This window comes from Cupressus sempervirens, chromosome 11 (genome assembly GCF_028749045.1).
Source record: "Cupressus sempervirens isolate cs-2001-9-10 chromosome 11, ASM2874904v1, whole genome shotgun sequence".
Lineage (NCBI taxonomy): Eukaryota > Viridiplantae > Streptophyta > Pinopsida > Cupressales > Cupressaceae > Cupressus > Cupressus sempervirens.
In genome coordinates, this window is record NC_143128.1 from 292,861,095 (window position 1) to 292,884,623 (window position 23,529).

Consider the following 23,529-nt stretch of genomic DNA (forward strand, 5'->3'; position numbering starts at 1 on the left):
TCGTCTCAATAGCTTCAAGTCTCACTACAATCTGCATCAACATGTCCATTATAGCATTATCTGTGTTTCCTTTACCTCAAACCATCATGACAATAGTTCCTGCAAGACCGTAACCTTCTACAAGTTATAGGTTAGATTTCAAATCTACCACTCCACAACTAATCCAATTAAGGTTCTCCACAATCCTATCCACAAGAAAGAACTCTACTCTGATACCACCTGACACAAGGAAGAGTATCACCATGACTAATGTGGAATAAACACAGCTTAAACCTACTAATATCCCTTGCTAAGAGTTACACATGTAAGCAACAACAAGGAACACAAGACCATATGCAGCATTCCCATAGGCGTAATTATTTCACTTCACATATAAAGAAAATAACACGCTTGGTTGTGAGGCCTTTTAGGTTGCGGCCTTGTATAAAAAAAAATTGCAATATTATAATCCAAGCTCACATCTTCTATCTTCTTCTCTCTAAGATGATAATCTCCTATATCTAACCAAGCTTCTTTTATAGCAAGCTAAGCTACAAGTCGGTTAGTCAGGCATTTAATTACATTATAGATCTAGTCTTGGAAGAGTAAACCAAAACCTAAACAAAGGAAAACATAAGATCATACACTCTAAGGATAGGTCTAAACACAAGTGAGGAGTCAACTCTAACTATGCAAGATGCCAAGTTAGCATAGGAAAGTGTGCCAAAAGAAATGTGTCTTTTTGGATGAAAACTGCAGGAAATAGAGACTGCAAAGAATGACACAGAACTCAAAGAATATGAAACATTAGAATACAAGCACTTAGGAAAAGGATCTAGGATAGGTCCTCAGCATGATATTAACTATGCACAAATTGAAATTAAAAGCAACAACGACTACTACAAAAACAACAGATTGGTACTGAAAACAAGAAATATTTTTTGGTTGATGCAAGATTTTTGAAAGACCAAGATGGTCCTACATCAGAACACCACAACTGAGTCCAAGTCTTTATCTATAAAATGTTTGAACCCATCAATAGATGAGCCTTGATAGTATCTATCTAGCACATGATATAACTGATATATCAAAAACTATAAAGAACAATGTGATTGTCTAGATATTAGAAAAACTTGGAAGAATGTCAAAGTATAGAAGTCAATAGGAACTGAAAAAAACTCCATGCAACTTTGATTACTAAAACCATACAAGTATACCACAACATGTAATTCATAAATAGAACTCAGTACACTTGTCATTAAGATCCAAAATTGTATGCATGGAACCTATTTTGTGTATAACTAAAACTTTTGATACTTTATCAACAACCAACAGGTGTACTACTGAAACTGCCAACAACCAACTAATGCCGCCAAGTAGTTAGTATGAAGGTTTTGACATCAACGATAATAATGATATCAACATCTCAATATGTCTAATAGATTATGTCCTCAATATTTTCCTACAAGGAGCACATTGCAAATATAATGAATAAACCACTTGGTAGAGATAACTTTTCTCAAAATTGGAGATGGCATGGGATAGAATCTAATTTAATAATTGAGATTGTTCTTTTGATGATAAAAGTAGCAAAAAAAATTTGTTGGCCATTACAAAGATAAACCAAAAAGGTCATTTACAACATGGTCATGAACAAGTCACAAACAAAAAAGGCCAAGAAGGACCACTTACAACACACTAGTAGATTCGCTAGTGATCCACATCAAGATTAGGTAGAAAATTCACCCACAACGTGGGAACAATATTGGTAAGATGGGAAAGAAAAATATTTCCTATGTCAATGTATAATAGTCCAAGAGATACTATCATTAGGAATCCCATCACAAGGGGGAGAAAGTGGGGAAAACATCTTGTGAGACTATTAGCACAAGGGGAAGATTGCTAATAAGGTTGAAGTCATCTAGAAAATGTTAGCAACATGCAATGAAGGGTTCACGCATCTAGATGGTGGTGCAACAACAATAACCAATGGAGTAGAGTCCACAAGGCCTAAGGAGGCCAAATTAGAAGCAAGATCATGCTAGGAGAAGCTATCATTAAAGGAATAATTGGAAACCCAGACAGTCAAATGATCTCCATTAATGTCCTTCCACCAAGTGGTAGTACCTCTATGGCATGAGAGAGAACAATCCATGGCCAAGTAACTAGTAGAGAAGCACCACTGACATCGAAAAAAGAGACCCTCATAATTCAATAACTAAGTTCATGACCTATCCCAAACCATGAGCACATCCCTAGGAAGAGGTTTGGGGATTTCAATATCAATTGAAATGTGTGCAATATTAGGAAGACCTGTGGAGGAAAGTTGTGTCATCTACCCTTAAGTAATCAATAGAGTTGTCAATGATCTTAAAACTAGAAAACCCATAACTTGCTCAAAACCAAATCATGATGAATAGGAGAAACAAAAGAAGAAATAAAAAAGCTCTTAACAAAAGGGAAAAACTTAATGTTACTAGAAACCAAAGACTTCCAAGACTTCATCACTCATCAATGAACATCCCATAGGGAAGGCCAAAGACTATCATATCTACACACCAACCCATAATATTGGTAGAAATATGCATTATCCATCACATCATGATGAGAAATCACAATAGGGGGCATTTTGGCACAAGAAAGAGAATGAGGTTTCCACTTGGAAGGAAAAGAAACAATAGATATGGTAACACAAACAAAGCTTTTTCTATTAGCAACTGAAATGACCTAATACACACAAGATTAGCACACCCAAGAGCATGTATGCCAAAAGAATGAGCAATAAGAACATGTACAACATCAATATTGAACCCTAAGACATGCATTTCAACAAGAAGCACAAGAACCCCAAATCCACCCACACCAACATTAGGACATGATGTAGCTAGGAGTGTACAAAAGATATCCCTACTTTGAAAAAAGAGGTTGCACAAAAGTCTCAACAAACATAGTGGAAAGACATGATCCAAGAAAAGGGCCCTGCAACACATCTTCATCCTCCCTAGCCCCAATTTAACGACAAATGAAGGGTTTGAAAATGGTATGTATGGGAAAGCAATTGCATTGAGAGCAATTTCCAAAAAAAAATTGAGCCTATTGGTACACTAAATGAGGTTATGTTATGTTATACGTGGAATTGGGCTTTTGAAGTAGTATCCAATTGGGATCTTTGTTACAACATAGTTTTGATTTCATGTTTTCTTTGGTGTACCACCATTTTCTTGGGTTTTCCTTTTCTTCTTCACGTACATCTTTGTCAGACATGGCCTATATATTGTCAACTTGGCTTTTTTTCCCATATATGTCTTAAACTCCATTTCTCCTTACACTTGTAGATGATTTTCTTAATTAAAATTATGCCCATGCACTTATCTTTCTTTTCACTTAAAACATAAATCTTTTCATTAAAGCTCTTCATCATCAGCTCCAGGAGGAAATGCTCTTTGATACTCATCTTTCTTAAGGAGGGTTTTATCTTTGATGATATATTTTTGTAGTAACACTTTATCCCTTGTTTTAGTGTTAGCAAGTCTTAGGGCCTTTAAGATTCATGTTGGAGAATGGTGGGATCAATGGTAGTTTCTAGGCCTTGACTAGATTCTAATAGTCCTACAAATAGGTGAATGAGCCTTTGTTTCATGATACTTAGGACCATGGTGTATAGACTTAAATGGTTCCTTGTTCTCGTTGTTGGATGTAAGTCTTTAAAATATCTAGATTAAGGTGTTTTTAGTCAAATCTATAATTTAATAACTATAAAATTTAACAAATGTTCAATTTAATAATTTAAAATTTAATGGATATTATAGTAAATAGATATTTTAGTAGCAATTTTGTATATAGGTAATTTAATTTCAATATTATTTAATTAGTATAAAAAATGTTATTAAATAACCATTTGAACTAAATATTAAATATATGTGTAAGGGATTTGAGTGTACACATATTATTTTTAAAGAACTATTTATTATAAGAATTGTATTAAAATCCATTATATATTATGTTTGATATTTCATTAGTCTTAAAGTAAGAAGTATTATTTAAGGGATATATTATAAAACACAAAGATTATATAATGTAGATGGTATGTACGATATGAACGTATTTGAGTGCTTCAATAAAAAGAGTTTTGGTGTATGAGATACATGACATAATATTTACCATGTAATTTTATTTCAATGGAAACCTTGTTAAACATTAGAGAACTGAAGTTGAGCTAATGAATTGTGTGTTCACAAGAACATTAAAACATGAGTGCGATTTGAGATAACTATTCAATGAATGGTGAAATTGTAAACTTAGATCAATAAAAGAAACATGTGAGAACTATAGAAATTCAAGTGTAGTTTTCATTGAAGTAAACCTAAACTATCTCTTGAACAATCTTTTTGCTCTAACATGTATGATATAGAGATTCGATTTGTTTTCCGATGTAGTTTTCAACTCTTTAGAATTATGTGAACAATTAAACTAGTACTTGAACATTTTTTTAAATGTTGGTGTGTTTTGTGTGTATTATGTCCATAGATTTGGGCATGACATATTTCAATGGGTTTTCCTAATGAAGTCGGCATGAGCTTATATGTCTTGGTATTGGACAATCAAGCCACAGCCCCACCAATCGTGTGCAACCCCTTCTAAATGTAAGATGGAAAATTTAAAGCCATCTTCTTCTATCATGGCATTAAGAGATAGGTCTGTATACAATTTTTGTATCCATGAATGCAAGTGACCTTCCTTAGCCCATAAAAGTTAGGGAAAGTCAAGTTGTGTACCTTCTATGTTTTTATTAGTTTAACTTTGCTTCTTGTTTACAATATTCCCTAAATAGATGTTTCTCCTAACTTTATGTTCAAGTTTTGAATATGTTTTGGTAAGTTCATATAAGTTACAATTTGATGTGTTGGCTTTTTCTTCTCCTTTTGTTGGCCCTAATTCAAGTAAAGTGGGTCTAGTTAATCTTTTTGTTGACCTTGATGAAGCTCTATTGTCAATTTTCAGAAAGATTAGAGGTGACATCCTACCCATTAGCCTGGTAGGGTCAAACATTGTCAAATGTGTTTGTATTTTGGAGTACTTGTAATATTTGTGTTCCTTCTAATTTTTTTCTATGGGAGCTTGAGTTGTTTGTTTGTTGCACTACATTAAATCCCTCAATTCATATCTTGCTTGTTATTTGTATTATTTTGGATAGAGTTGTTTCTTGCTACAGCTTTCCTCTTTTCTCTCTCTAGCACCTTTGAATTCTTCTTGTTTGTACATACTTTTTCTCTTGGTCCTCAAGATAGCACAATCAAGCTTAATACCTCTTCTAATGTCCCTTATTGGGGAAGACCTAATTTTAGCCCAAAATAACATTTAACAATATAACTTATTAAATACTAATATTCCATAATGAAATCATCTAAAAGACCATGAGCATAGGAGGAAATCACTAAATGATATGATAAATAGTATTAGTATTCAATTAATAATTTAATTTCCAAAAAGAAAGGATAGTAGGGATTGTAAGGGAAAATGTGATAGGGCACTTCAAGATTGTTCATCACAACTAGGCCCAAGAGTGTAAAACATGCATTCAAGATAACTTGACCCCTTAGCACGAGTGGTATGAATTTTTGTCCATCCAATATAAAGTCATGTGCTTATATTGTGGGAAATAGCATTGTTTCCCTCTTTAATGTGTTTCCATTCTATCCCATTTACAATTGCTTCTAGGTTATAGTTTCACTTCTCATAATCAAACATAGTAAGGATTGGAAGGCATGGAAGGATTCCCAAAGATTATTTTTCACAATTAAGCCTGAGAGAACACAACATCCTGCCAAGGCAATTCAATGCCTTCAACCACAAGTGGTAGCAACTCTCATCTGTCCAAAATGGGGGTGTGTAGTTACACTATGGAAACTGCTTATTGCCTCTCCCTAACGAGTCTCCTTTCTAAACAACAAAATTGTTGTTAGGTTATAGTTTCACTTCCCGCAATCAACCATAGTAGGGATATGAAGGAAACTCATGATAGGATGCATGAAGACTGATTTCAGTCACAATTAACCACAAGGTGTATGGTACAATAGCACCTCATCACTCCAAAGTCCTACATGAGGTCAAGTATAGGATATTTGTGTTCTAAGTGGTTTAACATGTAAATAAGGCCTTCATATACCAAATATGATTTAATAAGGCTATCAAAATCCAATAAGTTTAATGGTAGGGTTATAGTGTCAACTAGTCCTAAAAGTTGTCAAAAGTTGTCATTTTAGATGAAAATGGTCAACAATGAAAGATCGGAGATGAACTTAATTATTTTGAATTATATTTGGTGTACTAAGTGCATCCTTTTAAAGTTGATAAGATGGCAAAAAGGGAAATTAGTGTAAAAGTTGCAAAAAAAAGTTGCCAAGCAACTTTTCAAAGTTACTTAGACAACTTGTAATGGATGGTTGGGCAATTAGGAGGTCCTTGGTTGGTTGGATAGGTCAGCACAAGTATAAATGTGATGTAAATTCCCTCCAAAAAGATAGATTGGTCAAAGTTATCAAGTTGGCAATAATAACAAAAGGTTTTTCTGCAAGCATTCATGATTTTGACTGATTAACTATCTAATCACAAGCCTCTTCCATGGTGTAAACCCCATTTTTCTAATGGTCAACTAGAGACAATAAGTTATTGAATCATCTCTATTTTTTTTCTTATTTCATCAAAATTTATTCTATATTAAAAAATATTATTCAATTTCTTGTGAACACTGGCAAACAATTACTAGTGTAACCAGTAAGTGAAATAAAATGTAATAGTCATCATTTTTACACCCAATAAACCCTCAACAGTGAAGGGATGAATAAAAGAGGCATGTAGTTATTTTCCAACATGTGTGCAAAGAACCATACATTCATGAACATGTGTTTTTTATTAAAAGATGATTAGAAACATTGTCATAGACAAGAAGGTTTTACCATGCTTTTCTCATACAATCATGTTTGGAGAGGACTTAGGGGCTTGGGAACGTGTAATGGAAAGTATTTGATGTGTCCTAGTTGGAGGGTAAGGACCACACAGTTAAGAGTGTTTAAAGTGACTATCTCAGAGGGAAAAAGTGTGGCCATCATAGTATGATGCTAAATTGTTATTGAGTGTTTCCGATTGGTTGAAGTTGGGTTGGTTGGGTATGTTTAGTGTTGGTATTGTGTTGAGACATAGACTCTTAAGGTTATAAGCATTGGGAGAACCCCATGGGAAGGGCTAGGATTCACGAAGGTATGAGGAAAGGTGTGTCTTCAAGCAAAGTGTAAATGGCGTAGTCATTTTTCGTTCTAATTATACAAAGTGTTGAAAGGACTTGTGAATTTGTAAGGGTCTTGTGAAGGTATTGGTAAGAGTCTATGAAGTTATTAGTCTAGTCAATGGGTTAACGGTCAAGGTGACATGGTAAGAAGTCAAGGGATACATTGTGGTCACAAAGGAAATATGTGTGATTAGCTTTGAGAAATAAGTAGATCGAGGATGCTAGGTGAATTAGTGATTGTGTACTGAGTGGATTGATGTGTTCTTAGGAAGCCATATGAAGTAAAGTTGTTGATGAATTAAACGAGGGAGAACACCTTGTTAGCATGTTGGTATACCCTAATTGGTGTGTTTTTAGAGGTTGCTTTACATCATATTGATATCAGAGAAAGTAAGTCTTTATAAAGGCAAAAGTTAAAGGTTGAAGAGAGACAGTGTCAAGATGCCTCCCAAGAATGCAAGTATTGCTAGGGATATACAAGAGTTAAAGGAAAAGAATGCTAGGTTGCAAGAATTCTACAATACCCTTACCGAAAGGCTTGAAGCCTTGTAGTCAAACTAGAAGAGAATGCTGGAAGTTGGTGATGTGAGTAGCAAGGAACCAAATGAAGAGGAAGAAGAGTTCCAAGAGGTAGGGAGAGATTACCAATAGACTCTGAAAAACAAAGAACAATAAGTCTTCTGAAGACGAGGAGGATTGGCCAGCATAAGGTAAGGGTGACATACCAATGTATGATGGAATTTTGAAGGAAGAATTTTTGGATTTGATTGCAGCCATGGTTGCCTAGTTTGAGGGTGAAGACGTATTAGATTATCAAAAGATTAGATTGGCAAGGACTAAACTCAAGGGACATGCACTCCTATGGTAGAAGGAAGAAACAAAGAGGTTCATGTGCATTTACAAAGAGGTGTTACAATTGTAACAAAGTAGGGCATTCTACAAGTACATGTCTTGAGAAGCAAACATCCAACTCCCAAGGAGGAGAGAGGAGAAACTACTTGGCTTAAGGAGAGTAGCCAAAGTGACAATATAACAAATCTTACTACAGATCTAGAGGATGGAGAAGCATTGGTTATAAGCAAAAAAAAATTTGCAATCGCCTAAGAAAGACATGAGCCAAAGAAAGAACTCATTCAAGACCTTATGCAAGTGTAAAGGTAACGTATACAAAGTTGTCATTGATTTAGGGTCACAAAACAACATGGTGTCTGATGAAATGGTACAAAAAAGTTGAATCTAATTAGGATACCTCATCCAAGACCTTATACGGCATCTTAAGACCCTAATAACCAATCACTTATTGTGACGCTGAAGACATATGTTGCTTTTCATATTGGAAAATATTGGGGCAAAGTTTTGGGTGATGTGATTCCCATGGAATGTTGTCATTTCTATTGGGAAGGCCAAGGAAATTTGATAGGGAGATCTTACTTGATGGGAAGAGGAACACATACCTTGTCAACATTAGTGGGAGGAGATTCAAGTTAGCTTGTTTGCAGGGCACAGAGAACGTGGATGTTGGGACAAATCTTGGTATGTTTGGGAAGAAAGAACCACTCAAGGAACAGGTCAAAACCACTCCAAGATTTGAAAACCCTAAGAAACCTGGGTTACTTGAAGGGATGATGATTGGGACAATTTTGTGTCCTACTAAGAACAATCAAATTAGTAAACAAGCCTATTAAGGATAAAATTGATTGTTTTGAATCATAATTGATTATTAAGATTGATTGTTTTGAACCAAAATAGAGATGATTCAATGCCTTATTGTCTCTTGTTGATCATTAGAGCAAAACAGTTACACCATGGAAGAGGCTTGTAATCAAAGCTAATCAGTCAGAATTGTGAGTGCTTGCAGAGAAACCTTTTGTTTTATTGCCAACTTGATAATCTCGACAAACATCTCTTTTTGGACAGTATGTACATCATATCTATACTTGTACTAAGGTTCCAACTGATAAGATAACATGGTAAAAAGTCAAGCGATACATTCTGTTCACAAGGGGAACATGTGTGATCAATTTTGGGAAATAAATGGATCAAGGATGTAAGTGAAACAATGTGTATTGAGTGAATTGACGTGTTCTTCGGAAGCCATATGAAGAAAAGGTGTTGATGAATTAAACGAGAGAGAACACCTTGTTAACAAGTTGGGATGGACAGTGCCTAATTAGTGGATTAGTGGAGGATGCTTTGCATCAGCATAGAACATCCAACCAAGATAAGTCAACCCCTTGGCCCACAAGTTGTAGGAACTCCCATCCAACCAACACGGTATTGTGTGCCTAGGTAGTGTGAACCAGTTTTCTACCTCTTTCTAATATATTTCCTCCACTTCCATGTCTGATTGCTTGTGGGGCAAGGAATAGATAAATTTACCGATTATAGAAAATATGAATGTATTAGTGAATTCATCAGTATCATCCAAAGACCTATTTCTGCTGGTGATTTCAAGCCTTTCTATTCTGCTCCACCTTCATACTGTTGTTTTTAGTGGTGGCATGAAATATAGATCAATACGTGCATCCTTCTTAAATTTGTAAACATGGTGGCATTGTACTACGCAATGATCTTTCCATTTATTTCTATTAAAGCAAATTACTTGTATAATTCTTTATTTGTAAAGGGAATAAAAATGGTTTCCCTAATCCTATTATATATTTACCTTCCTAGGTTAGCATTAATCAAAAAACTTGTTTTGCTAAATAATGTAACAAATATAATAAGTCATAGTTAAAAATAAATATTAAATTAAATTCTATGTTTTATTATTAGCATGGAGCAGGTTTTTGAATGATACTATGAGATTGAAAAGATAATAGAAAAGAACTCCCTCTACAATAGACAATGAGGTGCCCTTTGAACTAAATTTCCAACCAAGTTAGCATCAACACCCTCAATTTTGAAAATAAGATTATCAAGAATTTTTTAACCGCATTGTTATGGCACAGCCATTAACAAAGCTGTTGCTTTCAGGTACAGAAATAATACAATATGACAAAAGCATTCATATAGACCATAATAAAAATAATGTACCTGCTACTTTTGTTTCACCAGAGTACCTTACCGTGATAATATCTGATCAAAATGCCAGACTGTCTTTGCCTTTCATAAAAGCTAATGTCTGTCAATAAAAATCCCACAATTGAATTCATCCGAGTAAAATCTTAAGTGTCAACTAGTGGATTAAGAATAAAAAGAAAAGGCATCGCATAGGATGATACACTTATTTGATCAGATAAATTCTATATACCTTGCACTAAATATGAAATTAGAAGAGTGTTCAGCATCTAGCAACTACATTTATACACCAACCATCAATTTCTGCACTGCATATGCTGCAGTACTTGCTAATCATTTTTGCAGACGCTATAATTGCATTTTCGTAGGGCTGGATCCTTTAAAAAAAAGTTCTGAAAATTAAAAGACTACTTGATGACATTTAAAAAAATGGGAGGGTTCTTATAAGAGTGTGAACCACCTTACATTCCCTCCCACCAAGGATTGGGTTGTAAACATATAACATGGGTTTAAACTTTAAAGGGGTTCATTTCAACAGGAATTGTGTTTAAATCTCAAGTAAACTAAGTTTTTATTTCCCAGCATATTGAACAAAGCCAATAAAACCTCAACCAAGATTAACGAAGTCAAAACAACATTAAGGAGAATCCACAAAAGAAAGCCGGCCTTCAAAACATTCTCAGACAAGCAATTGTGGTTCACAGCAGAACATGTGGACATATTAGTTCAAATAGCTCATAAATAGTCAATCGGACACATACATTCACTTTGAGAGATCGAATTAATAAGTTGCTTCTCAACATCATAGAACAACTCAACGTGCTGAACAAATAGTTTATTGTGAAAAAATTCCACATACTATAAGAAGCATGCTCTTCTTCATATATCCTGAAGTGAGCATTCTATGTACCCTTACCTGTTCCATATGCAATCTAATTTTCTAAGGTAGATTTTAGCACATACGAATGCGATATCATCAAATGTGAGAGAAAGGTCACCCTCACCGAACTTGAGCAACAAACAGACTCTTGCATACAATGTTTTTACAATGTAAATTTCAACTTTTGCATTGAGTCAAATCTGGATATGTCAACTAACCTAACCACAATGGAATCGCACCACAACACAAGTAATATTATCTGCACTTCCTTTTCGATAGGCCTCCTCTGTAAGCCTTTTAGCAGCTAATTCAGGATCCTCAGTAGACTGGATCATAGCAACTGCATCCTGTAAAGAGAACCACTAATAATCAAATATGACTGAGACGAGAAAGGATTACAAAGCGATTGATTACTTCAAAATACTTCCTTCAGAAATCAATTAAATAAAAATATAAACCTGGTTAGAAACAACATCCCACAATCCATCACTTGCAAGAATGAGAAATTCCACATTGTTATCAACAATCTCTTCCTGTAAACCCAAATGGAAAAAAAAAAAATTAAAAATTAGCAACAGGGCTTCTGAGAGAACCCAAAAAAATTGAAAACTGTGTTAATGCTTAGGTTAATTCTGTCTACAAACTATCATGTCATTGTAGAAAAGCTAATAAAGACAATCTTGAATACTGCATTCATATCAAACGATACAGGTATCACAAAAATTCAATTCAGAAAACTGTTACATGAATGGAAGATTACCGCTGCATAAAATACTAGATTCATAAAATGTTATCGTGTAGATGGATTGTCAAATCTCACATAATAACATGGAAATATTTCCAGAAGATCATCAAGTTTGGATGATCAAAGCTACCTGTCAGCCTCAGTATTGGCTTGGCAAAATAAAACAAAATTAGACTTTGCCTTCTTACATTCAATGTGAATTTGAGGATTTCATAACTAATGTAATTTTGTGCATTTTGCAGTTTTTAAGTGCATAACAATTCCCATCATCAATATTGGAGGCTCAAACATGAAAAGTAGTGTACTGTAATAAACAAGCATGCTGATATAGATGACTATATATCCTGTACAACAGGAGTAATCAAAGCAACTATGTTGCAACAAAGACTCTGTCAGAATAAAATTTTGCTTGGTAAACAAAAGAAAGGACAAGTATCCAAGCAAAACACACAACGTGTGCAATGATTAAGCAGTTCTGTAATGTCCCTTTTTTGGGATATTCCTGAATTCTGCCCTAAATCAATAATTCCAACTCAAGATGAGAATTGAATTATATTAATATTATAACTTTAACAAAAAATGATCAAAGTTTAGAAATAATTAAATAATTTAAACATGTCACTATCAATCATATTTATCGAAAGGGTAACTTTCCAGCTGAAAATTTAGCTAAACTAGGAGCTGATGGGGAAGTAAAGGAATCCAGAGTTCCTAATTTGTCACAAGATAACGCAAAAGTTAGGGGTAATATAGAGAATAGTATATGTTCAGTTTTTTCAGATTACGTTATTATAGGTGGTTCAGGGACATAAGGATCTTTTAGCCTCTTTACATCATGCAGTCCAGAAATAGCTCGCCATATTATCATTTAAGGCATCATACTGAATGCATAGATTTCGGACAAAGTAAAGAATGATTTAGGCCTGATTATGATTTTCCCCATCTCGGGAATTCATGGTAATTATACTGTTTTTTTTACCGTACAAGGTAAAGTAGATTAATGCATATCACAGTAACAGAAATAAGACAAACGCAATGCTTCAGGAATCAGGCATATTCTTGATTAATGTTTCCATGCTTCAGTACATCATACGCAAGTACAAGATAGAACGTGAATAAATAATACTGAATGACTTCTCTCTTGAGGGAGAGTCACATATAGATTACGAAGGGGTGTGACCGAACCATCGCGTCATAACGGAACACCCTTTGGGTACTAACTGACATCTTAACTAATACCGATGGCATAACACTTTTGCCGACATCATCCCCCCCAAAAAGAAAATTGTCTTCGGACAACATACAAAAATGGAGACAAAGCTACTATATACAAGATATCAAAACAGAAACTAGAAGGAAGGAGGGTGCATCCCTGGAGGTGTAGATGCTCGGGCCCGCAACAGTGCCTGCAACTCTCGCACCTACCTGGTCCTTGTCTTCAAATTCGTCTCAACCTGCATCTGAATCTCAAGTGTCGCATTCATCATATCAGCACCCCTTCCAAGTCCTATCTCTTTTGATGCACACTCCTCTAGCATTTTCTTTTGGGCTTAGCTAGAAATATTGTTCTCTCGGATTCTTTCTCTAATCTTACTGCCTCTAACTGAGCAATGAGTGTTGCTCGCTCCGACTCCCATGTTGACTGCTGGGTACCCAAGTGCCCTTTCGCTACAACCAATCGAGTAGTTGTCTCCTCTCAAGCATTCTCTACTGCTACTTGATCTGCCTTACTCTGTCGCAAAGCATAGTAGGTGTCCCAATACACCTGCACTATCTTGTGAGTAAGGGACTCCACTCGGCTTTCCACTACCGGCCCTCAACAAGCCAATCCTATCTCATCTTGGAAGTCTCAGCGTCAAGACATCCTCATGCCTCGAAACATGGAGTAAATGCAATAGGACAACTAACTCTCATAAACAAGAACATGCTCCAACTCCCAAACTACTCGCTCAAGTGTTTGTGTCTGCGCAAAGATCACTACCTGGCAGCCTTGAGTAACTACATCTGCTAAGTATGCCTAAACATCCTCCCCCAGACTATGGATGATTCTGATATTGGCCACTCCTGTTTACCCATAGCCATCTCTACTGCCTCCAACATCCTCTAAGTACTATCCACTGGTGGTGGTTGCTCATTTGTAGGGGTGGGGTAGCTCTCTTTTGCCAGAAGAACTAGGAGAGAGTGACAAGAGGCCTCCTACCCTCTACCTCAGATACCTCTCTCATAGGTGAAAGGATGTTAGATGCCCATGCCTTTGGAGTTTTGTTCAACGTCCTACTCAAATAAGCGCACAAATCTTGTGTTGTACGTGCTCGATCAATATCCTTTATAGCTGAGCTGGTCAGCAATGCAGTATCTACGATGACAACATTGAATCCAATCACCTCTAACCGAACCTGTGGCACCTCCTGGCTATCATGTTGCGCCTGCTTGAGCACCACCATCACCTCTTATGACAAAGCCCTAGCTAGCAAGGAGTGCATATGAATGGGTTGAGGTATAACTACTGCCTCAGGAATAACTGTTGACTCAGGAGTCATCGCAAGCTCAGGAATCGTTGTGGGTGTTGTCTCTGCTACCACTACAGCTGGGGTCATGTTGATGGGCTACCTAATCTGTCTAAACCCAGGAATGTGTATGCCACCCGTGGTCATATATGTTGTCGTAGAGAGAAGGGGTCATGGAAATAGTAGTGAGTGTTGTCTCTGCTACCACTACAGTTGGGGTCATGTCGATGGGCTACCTAATCTGTCTAAACCCAGGAATGTGTATGCCACCCATGGTCATATATGTTGTCGTGGAGACAAGGGGTCATGGAAATAGTAGCAGTGTTGGGGTGATGATCTCATCCTCCTCCATCGGCGTGCTATCACCCTCATCTGTGTCATTGTCACTATCGGACGAGGTATCCTATCGGCCACTATCTGCATTCCAATGCTTGAATCCTGAATCCAACTCCTGCCTATGTCGTTTCCCTGGCATGGCCTTCTGCACACGCAGTGTGTCAAAATGGCGTCATTGCATAATAGGAGGTTCCCTTGTAGCTAAAGGTCTCGGCTTAAGCTCAAGCCTATCAACTAGAATCAGCCGTGTTGTGGCATCCAAAAATAGGCCAATAGCATAGTGTGGCATACAGAACATTTTATGCTACAATGTCATGAATTCATACATATACTCAGCTAGTAGTGCCACCTAGTCGTATACTCTTCCTGTCATAATTTCGTTCACTAATGCCACATGCAGGAATGAAATGTCTGAAGCGCAAATCTACTCTTCACTAGGTCCATGATGCAACACTATTGTCCTTCCCTAATATCAGATTTTTTCAGTCCTCCTCCTTTTGAAGTCTGTGTCATGGCTTGTTTCTCTGCGTCAGAGAGGTCTCTGCATACCAAGGTTACCAATCGTTCCTTTGTCTCATGTGTCAGTTTCTTCTCCTTTAGATCAATCTTCTTGCCTCCTTCAGCATATCCAGGTATGCCAAATAATCGAAAAATCTTGTGCTTTGAAAGAGATCTCTATATCACGGTTCAAATATGAAAAGGTACTTGTTTTTTAGTGCCTCTCATAGGTATCGATCATTATTCGCAAGAAACCTTTGAAATCCTTAATGCAGAAAACAGGTATTTTAATGGCCCATTCCACCTTCGCTCTCCTTATTTTTTAGTGCCTCTCATAGGTATCAATCATTATTCACAAGAAACCTTTGAAATCCTTAATGCAGAAAACAGGGATTTTAATGGTCCATTCCACCTTTGCTCTCCTTATGTTTCCTGCCACCAGTTCTAGCATTCCAACCCATTCAATCCTTTGAATTGAATGTTTTGAGGCGTCACATGGGATGTTGTAGGCGTGGATGCTTTTGGTCGTGATATATTTTTCCCTCTGTCCACCTTTCTTGCAACTTTCACGCCAGACTATAAAGCCTTTGTATTCCTTGACATTGTGTTGGTCAAACTTGACCCACTCGCTTGAATCTATAGTTTTGCTCTCTAAGGCCATTGTTGGTCCATAATCGTTTCTCGATTTGTCATTTGCAAAGATAAGAGGAAACCGAATGGTTAATGCTTGTCTCCCTCCAAGTCCAACTTTAATCTTCTTCCTAGTTGCATACGGCTGCACCCTTGCACCTCACGTGTGGTGATGACTTGAGGCCTTTACTGCTCCTTCGTACGGTGATAACTCTTATAGTTGTATGGCTGCTTGTACGACATGTACAACATGCCCTTCTTTGTAATGGGAATCATTTTAGTACAGCCTTCCTTAATGCGTTAATCTCCTTCAATATCCCAATATCATGCTTCATCTATATTGTACGGCACTCCCAGTCTTGAGCCCATGAGTGCCAGCGATGGCGTGTCTACCATCTCCTTCCCTCAAATTTGTTGTCTATTACCAATCAACTCTCTTTCTTCTTTCTGCTCTCTTCTTCTAGTGAACAGATTTGTATCTGAATAGGTGTTGTGTCTCTTCCCTTTCTATGCTTTCCCTAATTTGTACATTAACTAAGCCTCCTTGACCATACGCAACTTAATATGCCTTTCTCAATAATGGGAGGTGGATCGTACGGTAGTGTATCGTATTTACCTTTTCTTTTGTTGGTCATCCGTACGGTATCATGAGATCCTGAACTACTCATTAACAGTACTGTGCGGTATAAATAGGAATTTGTGAGGCTGATACCATTGCACATAGACTGTACGGTAGTGATCTTTTCTTTCGACTTCACTTAGGGCTCTTTCGACTTCTCTAAAGTTCGTATGGTTGTCGTACAAATTGTTTCTCCTAGACCATACAGTATTTTCCAGCTCTGTAGTCTCGTGTGGTTCAATATATATGTGCCTCAATTACTCAAGTGCTATCCTAGTGCTTCGGGTACTTTGTCAATGCTTCAGATACTTTGTCAATGCTTCGGGTACTTTGACAATGCTTCGGATACTTTGTCAATGCTTTACAGAATAGACTTGTATGTGGTTGTACGACCTTGGTTTATTCAGTTGCGTTTTGTAAAACCTAATTATATTTTTGAAAGAGGGTTTTTTTTTTTTTTTAATCCTACCTAAATCTAAATTACCCATGTCGTTCTGGTATCCCTAGCTAACTTTCCTTTGATGGTAGACTTCTAACTTCGAGCCATTGATCGCCTTAGGGATTTGTCTGCCATCAAGTGTCCATAACTTCACGGCCCCATTAGTTGTAACCTCTTGAACTTCAAAGGGACCTAGCCATTTTACTTTAAATTTGTCAAGCTTAATTTCATTTCGCCCATTAAACTTCAATACCTATTGGCCAAGTCTAAACTTCATCTATCGGAGGTGTTTGTCATGCCAAACTTTCCTCCTTTGTTGCACCACGACCATGACCCAATGAGCCATCGCCCTTTTCTTGTCCAACTTGTTCAAGGCATAAAGTCTCTCCCTTAGACTCTACATATTGCCAAGTTTGTTATAAATAGCTATCTACAAGCTCCGAACCATGAATTTTGTAGCTACCACTACCTCTTGTTCGTATATGAGCTGGAAAGGTGTCTACCCAGTGGTCACCTTATAGGAAGTACAGTAGGCCCACAACACCGAAGGCAATTACTCTTCCCAGTCTTCACCTTCAACTCCACAAGACTTATAAATAACTCCCACCAAAATTTTATTAGTTGTCTTTGCCTAGCCGTTCGCCCAAGGATAGCATGGACTCGAAAGTGTATCGAAGATTTTGAGTTCAATGGTTAGGAGTTTAATGACATGATTGACAAAATGACCACCTCTGTCACTTGTCAACTGAATGGGGATGCCATTCCTTGTTATTATTTGTTCGTAAATGAATTTTGCAGTGCTTAGTGCTGAGTTATCTAGTAGTGCTCGTGCTTCAACCCATTTTGTTAAATACTCAGTAGCCACTATAATATACTGACATTGTCGAGCACAACTAGCCTTTAGAGGTCTAGCAAAATCTAACCCCCAGCTTTCAAATAGCTCCTAGGCATAGGAAGGGTTGAGTGGCATAAAGTCTCTCTCAAGAGGTTTTCCTACTCGTTGGCAAGTATCACATCCGACAATCTATTCTCTCGCATCATTGTACAAAGTTGGTCACCATAAGCCTACTAATAGTGCCTTCCTAGTTGTCGTATCAAGACCCATATGTCCTCCTGTCGGTCCTTCGTGGGCTACCTGAAGCACACTTGGTACTTCTTCCTCCATCACGCATCGCCTCAACACTTGGTCTAGATCCATTTTATATAACAAGTTGTTCATTAGTTGGAAAGTCCTACTCCTGAGGACCAAATTCCTTCATTCCCCTGGAGGCATGTCCCGGGAAGTTGGGTTGTAGACAAATACTCTCCTATACTTGTATACCACTTAGGGAGAACGACAATATGAAATAGATGCGCGTCTAGGAAGTCGTCATTTACTCCAACAGGTGGCTCACTAGACTTAATACGTGATAGTTGGTCGGCAATCACATGACTATGTCTTGGCCATACAATGCTCTTGAATGTGAGTTCTTGAAGTAAGAGAAGCCATCGGCTCACTCTTTGTAATGTCCTTGTCTTTTTAACCTCTCAGCGGAGTTCTTGGCCTTTACGTTTTCCAAAGGCTAAGTGGAGAAATAAGAAGAAATTGATTAAATTAATTTCTTATAAAGTCATTAAATAAATTAAAATTAAAAGGTGACTATATTTAATTAATTTAATTTTCTAGAAGCACAACTAATTATTGTATTGGAAAGGGAGAAGCTTCTAGAGAGTGCATTTTCTAGAAGTACAGCTAATTATTGCCTTAAAAAGAAAGAAGCTTCTAGAGAGTACAATTAAATAATATTTTATTTCCTTCTAGAAGGGTGAAGGAAAAGAATAAATAAAGGCAAGAGCTTCATTGTTAAACATCCGATTATTGTCAATTGCATTTGATATAAACTTGGGAGAAGAAACTAAGGGTTTTTTATTTCAATTAGGCATTGGAGAGCGTCAATTCTTCAGTGTTGCAACCATTTGTTGGATGGGCAGCAGGATAACAAAAAAACATAGAACAACACAATGTGCTGCTGCACAATAAAATATGTTATATTTCATTCACCATGATCTCAAATGAGTACATAGTGCCTTTTTATAGGCAAGCATACAATATTCTAGAGAAATCTAGCATTAGCCGAGAAGACAAAATATCTACAAACTTCTGAAAAATATTACAGCCGACTCAAAATTCTAGAAAATATTTTAACCGACACACCCTAAACCTAAACCTAATAATCTAGAAGCATTGGACGATTAGTAGAAATTAATATTTCTAACACCATTTGAGGTGGTGAGATATCCACTGAATTTGGGATTCAAGAGAGCTTCATTTTGGAGTTCTATTTGTACTTAAATTGAAGAATACGTTTATTGCTGGCTGCTACAGTGTTGTGAACAGTGCCATGAACAATATTGCGCTATAGCACTTGGCTTGATTATGATTGCAATTTCCTCTCCTTCATTGAGCAATTTGTATATAAGGTTCTACAATCAATTTGCATCTTTTAGATTGGTCATTTGGCATTGTAAAGGTCGCTGTCATTAGTAGTTGTAGATGCACATTTTATATCAGATTTATTATATCATTTGTACTCAGATTTTTGGGGTTGCAAAGCCAAGAGCCTTGGAATATTATGTTAAGCATTGAATTAGAAAATATCTCACTACAGAAGTGATAAGTTGCAGGTCTATATATTTGATATAATGTGCATAATTATATCTTTTATGAGTGACATAATAGTATGCATACCAAGTGTTTGACAAAATACCATTTGGCTATAAGTGCACATTTTTCATTTAGAATTCATATATATGCATTTAAAAAGTCAAAAGTGAATTGCATATGCATTTAGTTCTTTTCTTAAATATAGTATTAATCAATTTCAGGCTTTTAGATTCCCTTTGATTCATTTCAAGCAAGCATAAACAGTCTAAAACTCAGAAACAGCAAGCAATTTCAGGCTTTTAGATTCCCTTTGATTCATTTCAAGCAAGCATAAGCAGTCTAAAACTCAGAAACAGCAAGCAATTTCAGGCTTTTAGATTCCCTTTGATTCATTTCAAGCAAGCATAAGCAGTCTAAAACTCAGAAACAGCAAGCATAGAGATCATATTAGAAGTGTTTGGCGATTTTCCTTGACCTACAAATCAACAAGTTGAGGTTCAAATTCACAAGGGATATTACAGTGGTATCAGAGCTTGCTTGCAAAGTATTTAACAAAATGTCAAACAACTATATTAGAAAAAGAATTTGGTGTTTCTTGACGTTATAACCGGTTGGGGTTATTACAGTGGTATCAAAGCTTTAATCCTACTATCTTGGAGGGTTGAAGTTTCATATGCAGCCACAACAACGAGGTCACCTTAGGGGTTTTTACTCATAGGAGATCAAAACAAGAGCAAAATCAGTTTGAGAATATACCTGTAGAAGAAATGGGTGACAAGGAAGGAGAAGAGATGGCAAGAAACAAAGGAAAAGATGGTGGAGACAATGAAGAAAGAGAAGCACAAGAGTTCTTTAGACAATTGGCAGCAGAGCAGCAACGGATAGCTGAAGCTTTACGAAAACTTCCTGCAACAATACAGAAGATGAATCCACATATCAAACAAAACCAAGTCCTAGATGCTGACAGGAGTATAGTACAAAGAGCTTCCTCCCAGACCATTCATAGGCCTACATGCCCTACCTTTCTCAAGAATAAACACGAAGATGATATGCTGAAGGAGAGGCAACATTTGCAGATCATCTTATGGTAGCGAATGTTGAATGGGAATCATTAACACTAGAGGTTAGGGAACACTTGAGCTTTGACAAATTTCTAAGTCAAAGGAGAGAGCATTACAAGACAAGGCAAGATCAAAGGCCAAGAGACCAAAACAAAGATCTGAAGCATGCAGCCAACAGTATCACATTACCTATGCTTGATGGAAGTGGGGAAGTTAGAGCTCAGTCTTGGATTCATAAGAACCTTTGACCCGTGATAAAGGAGAATGATTTTATGTCTGCTAGTTCCAATAAGGTATGTAACAATTTGTATGATGAATTTGATAGACATGCAAATTTGAATCAGGAAAATCGTATGACAGCCTTGGGCGATGATTTGTCTACATCATTCTTACAAGAGGTTTCGCAAGAGGTTATGGAAGTGACCGTGGGTGTTGACACTCGAGATACTGGTACCATGAATGGAGATTTCATAAACACTTTTGAATTTTATGACATCAGTTATGAAACCTTGCATCCACAAGGGCCAAATGCTATCCTTGAGATGTCACTTGATAGTACTCAAGAAAAGGGTATTAATGACACAATGTATGATGCAGATTCATGCACTGATGAGTCTGATTCTTCAAATCAGACCTTAGCAAATGAGTTTGAAGATTCAGTGGTTGGCATGGAGGCCCAGGATTGCAAGCTAGAGGAACAAGCATTTGAGTTATCTGTTGAAAGACATAGCTGCAGTACCTTGGATGTTGATGTGCACATGGACGATAGCACACAACATAATGCATCTAATTCAGATTCATTTCAGTCAGGGAGCTTGCTTTGGAATGGACAGTTACAAAGACCTCATCATTTGATTGAGCCACTTAAGGTGGATATGAAAGTTGATCCTCTACATAGTGGAGCAGCCTCTAGTATTTTGATTACACATGCTGAAGGTAAAACTTTATAATGGCATGATATCATTATTGATTTGTTTGAGGACAATTGTGTTATGCACCACCATTCTCCATATAATGAAAACGTCAACACTATGATAACATCCATTGATGGTAGCCTTACACATATTGATAAACTGAAAGATATCAATTATACAAGACATAGTTTAACATACTCTGGCATTAAAGAGGTGAACAGGTTTAAAGAAATGAATGATAAATGGTTGCAAAAAGCTAAAAATTCTAAATCGTTGGCTGCCAATGCAAGACAACATCTTCAAGAAGTCAAAGGAAAGGTCAATCTTCTCAACATAACAAGGAAAAAGAGGATGGATAACATTAGAAGAGTCTTATTTCAAACAAAGAATGAATCTAAAAAGGTACCTGGATCCGATGACAACAATGAAGTTTACGAGTCTGGTCAATTAAAGGATTTGGTAAAAATTCGAAACATGAAGGAACAAGAATAGTTTGAGGGTTCTTCATGTGTGCCTAAAGTTGCTCTAAGCTTGGAGTCTCAGTTGAAGGTGAAGAAAGATGAGATTATTGCAGCATTATCTCATCATGACATGATGCACAAACAAATTATCATATTTGGGCAGTTCAGAAAAAGTTAGATCCAAAGGGGGAATCAGCAGCACTCCTAGATAGAGAAACGCTAATGATTTGAGTCGAAAGAAGTTTAGTTTTTATTTCAAAGGGGCACATGATGCAAACCATGATTGTCCATTAAGGTGTAAGGGGAAGATTGACTGTGTTATGTGGGCATATAATGATAATTCTGAATCTGAAAATTCAGATCAGAAATTTTATCAAGAAGGGTCTGAGCTAGCAGGATCAGAACACGAGGAAGAAAGGGTTGAAAGGGAAGAGTCAGTTCAGCTACAGGAAGCACATCTCACTAACATACAGAATGAGGGATCCTTTAGGATGCATGGAGTTTTAGTTGGGCAGGAGATCGTTACCTTGCATTATACAAGAGCTACACATAACTTCATTGATGCTTAGTTGGTTGAAAGACACAACATATAGATGCAGGTCTTTGAGAGTATAAGAGTAAAGGTTACAAATGGCTACACTCTTAGGTGCAACAGGAAGATTTCAGATCTACCCATGCATTTGAATAACTTTGAGTTTAATGCAGATTTTTATGTTTTAAACATAGGAGATGTTGATATGGTATTGTGGATGACATGGCTCCATGACATAGATTTTGTTTTGATGCCAATACATGAGGAGCAGCAAAAACATGTTTATCATCTCGACATACAACAGTTGAGGCAGTTTATGTTAGTTTTTGTGTACAACAAATTGTGGAGGGATTATATTCTACATCTTGATATAGGTTTGGGTATTCTTGGCAAAGAGACCTTGCATGTCAAGGAATTCAAGTGTGATTTAGGCTCTAGAGAGCTGTTGTCCTTAGGACACATCATTGGCACATAGGTAGTATGCATGGATCTAGACAAGGTCAAGGCAATCATTGAGTGGCCTACACCTGAGAGTCTCATACAACTTAGAGGAATTTTGGGCTCATGTGGTTTTTTACGGCAAACTTGTTAATGGATATTCACGACATGCAATACCACTTTTTGATCTAACCAAGAAGGGATATCTCAAGAACTATATTGCAGGGCAGCAAAAGGGATGGGTTAAGTGGATATGTCTTTGTGAATACTGCTATAATACTACCCACCATCTTTCTATTCAGATGACACCATTTATGGTCTTGTATGGTTATGAGGCACCCAACTTTCGTGATTTATTATTGAGTGATAGTAGAGTGCCTAGTGTTGGAGCTTTGCTATAGGGAAATCAAGATATCATGAGGGCTCCCAAGGAGAATATTCAAAGAGCACAAATCTAGCAGAAGCAATATGCAGATCAGGAAAGAGTTGAAGATTCATTCCAGGTAGGATATACGGTGTACTTGATGCTACAACCTTATA

At 36.8% G+C, this 23,529-nt stretch overlaps 1 protein-coding gene across 7 annotated transcripts in view; it reads right to left on the bottom strand.

The window, feature by feature from the left end:
* Positions 1–11,006: 11,006 nt before the first annotated feature.
* LOC149529269 (putative protein phosphatase 2C 59) overlaps positions 11,007–23,529 on the bottom strand; it is an 83,213-nt gene continuing 70,690 nt past the window's right edge. For all 7 annotated transcript variants that reach the window (XM_089809594.1, XM_089809590.1, XM_089809596.1 and 4 more), the window contains 2 exons: positions 11,624–11,698; positions 11,007–11,512 (listed from right to left, as the gene is read on the bottom strand). In XM_089809594.1, the coding sequence (XP_089665720.1) occupies positions 11,384–11,512; positions 11,624–11,698 (204 nt within the window). In that variant the 3' untranslated portion in view covers positions 11,007–11,383. The remainder of the gene's footprint in view (positions 11,513–11,623; positions 11,699–23,529) is intronic.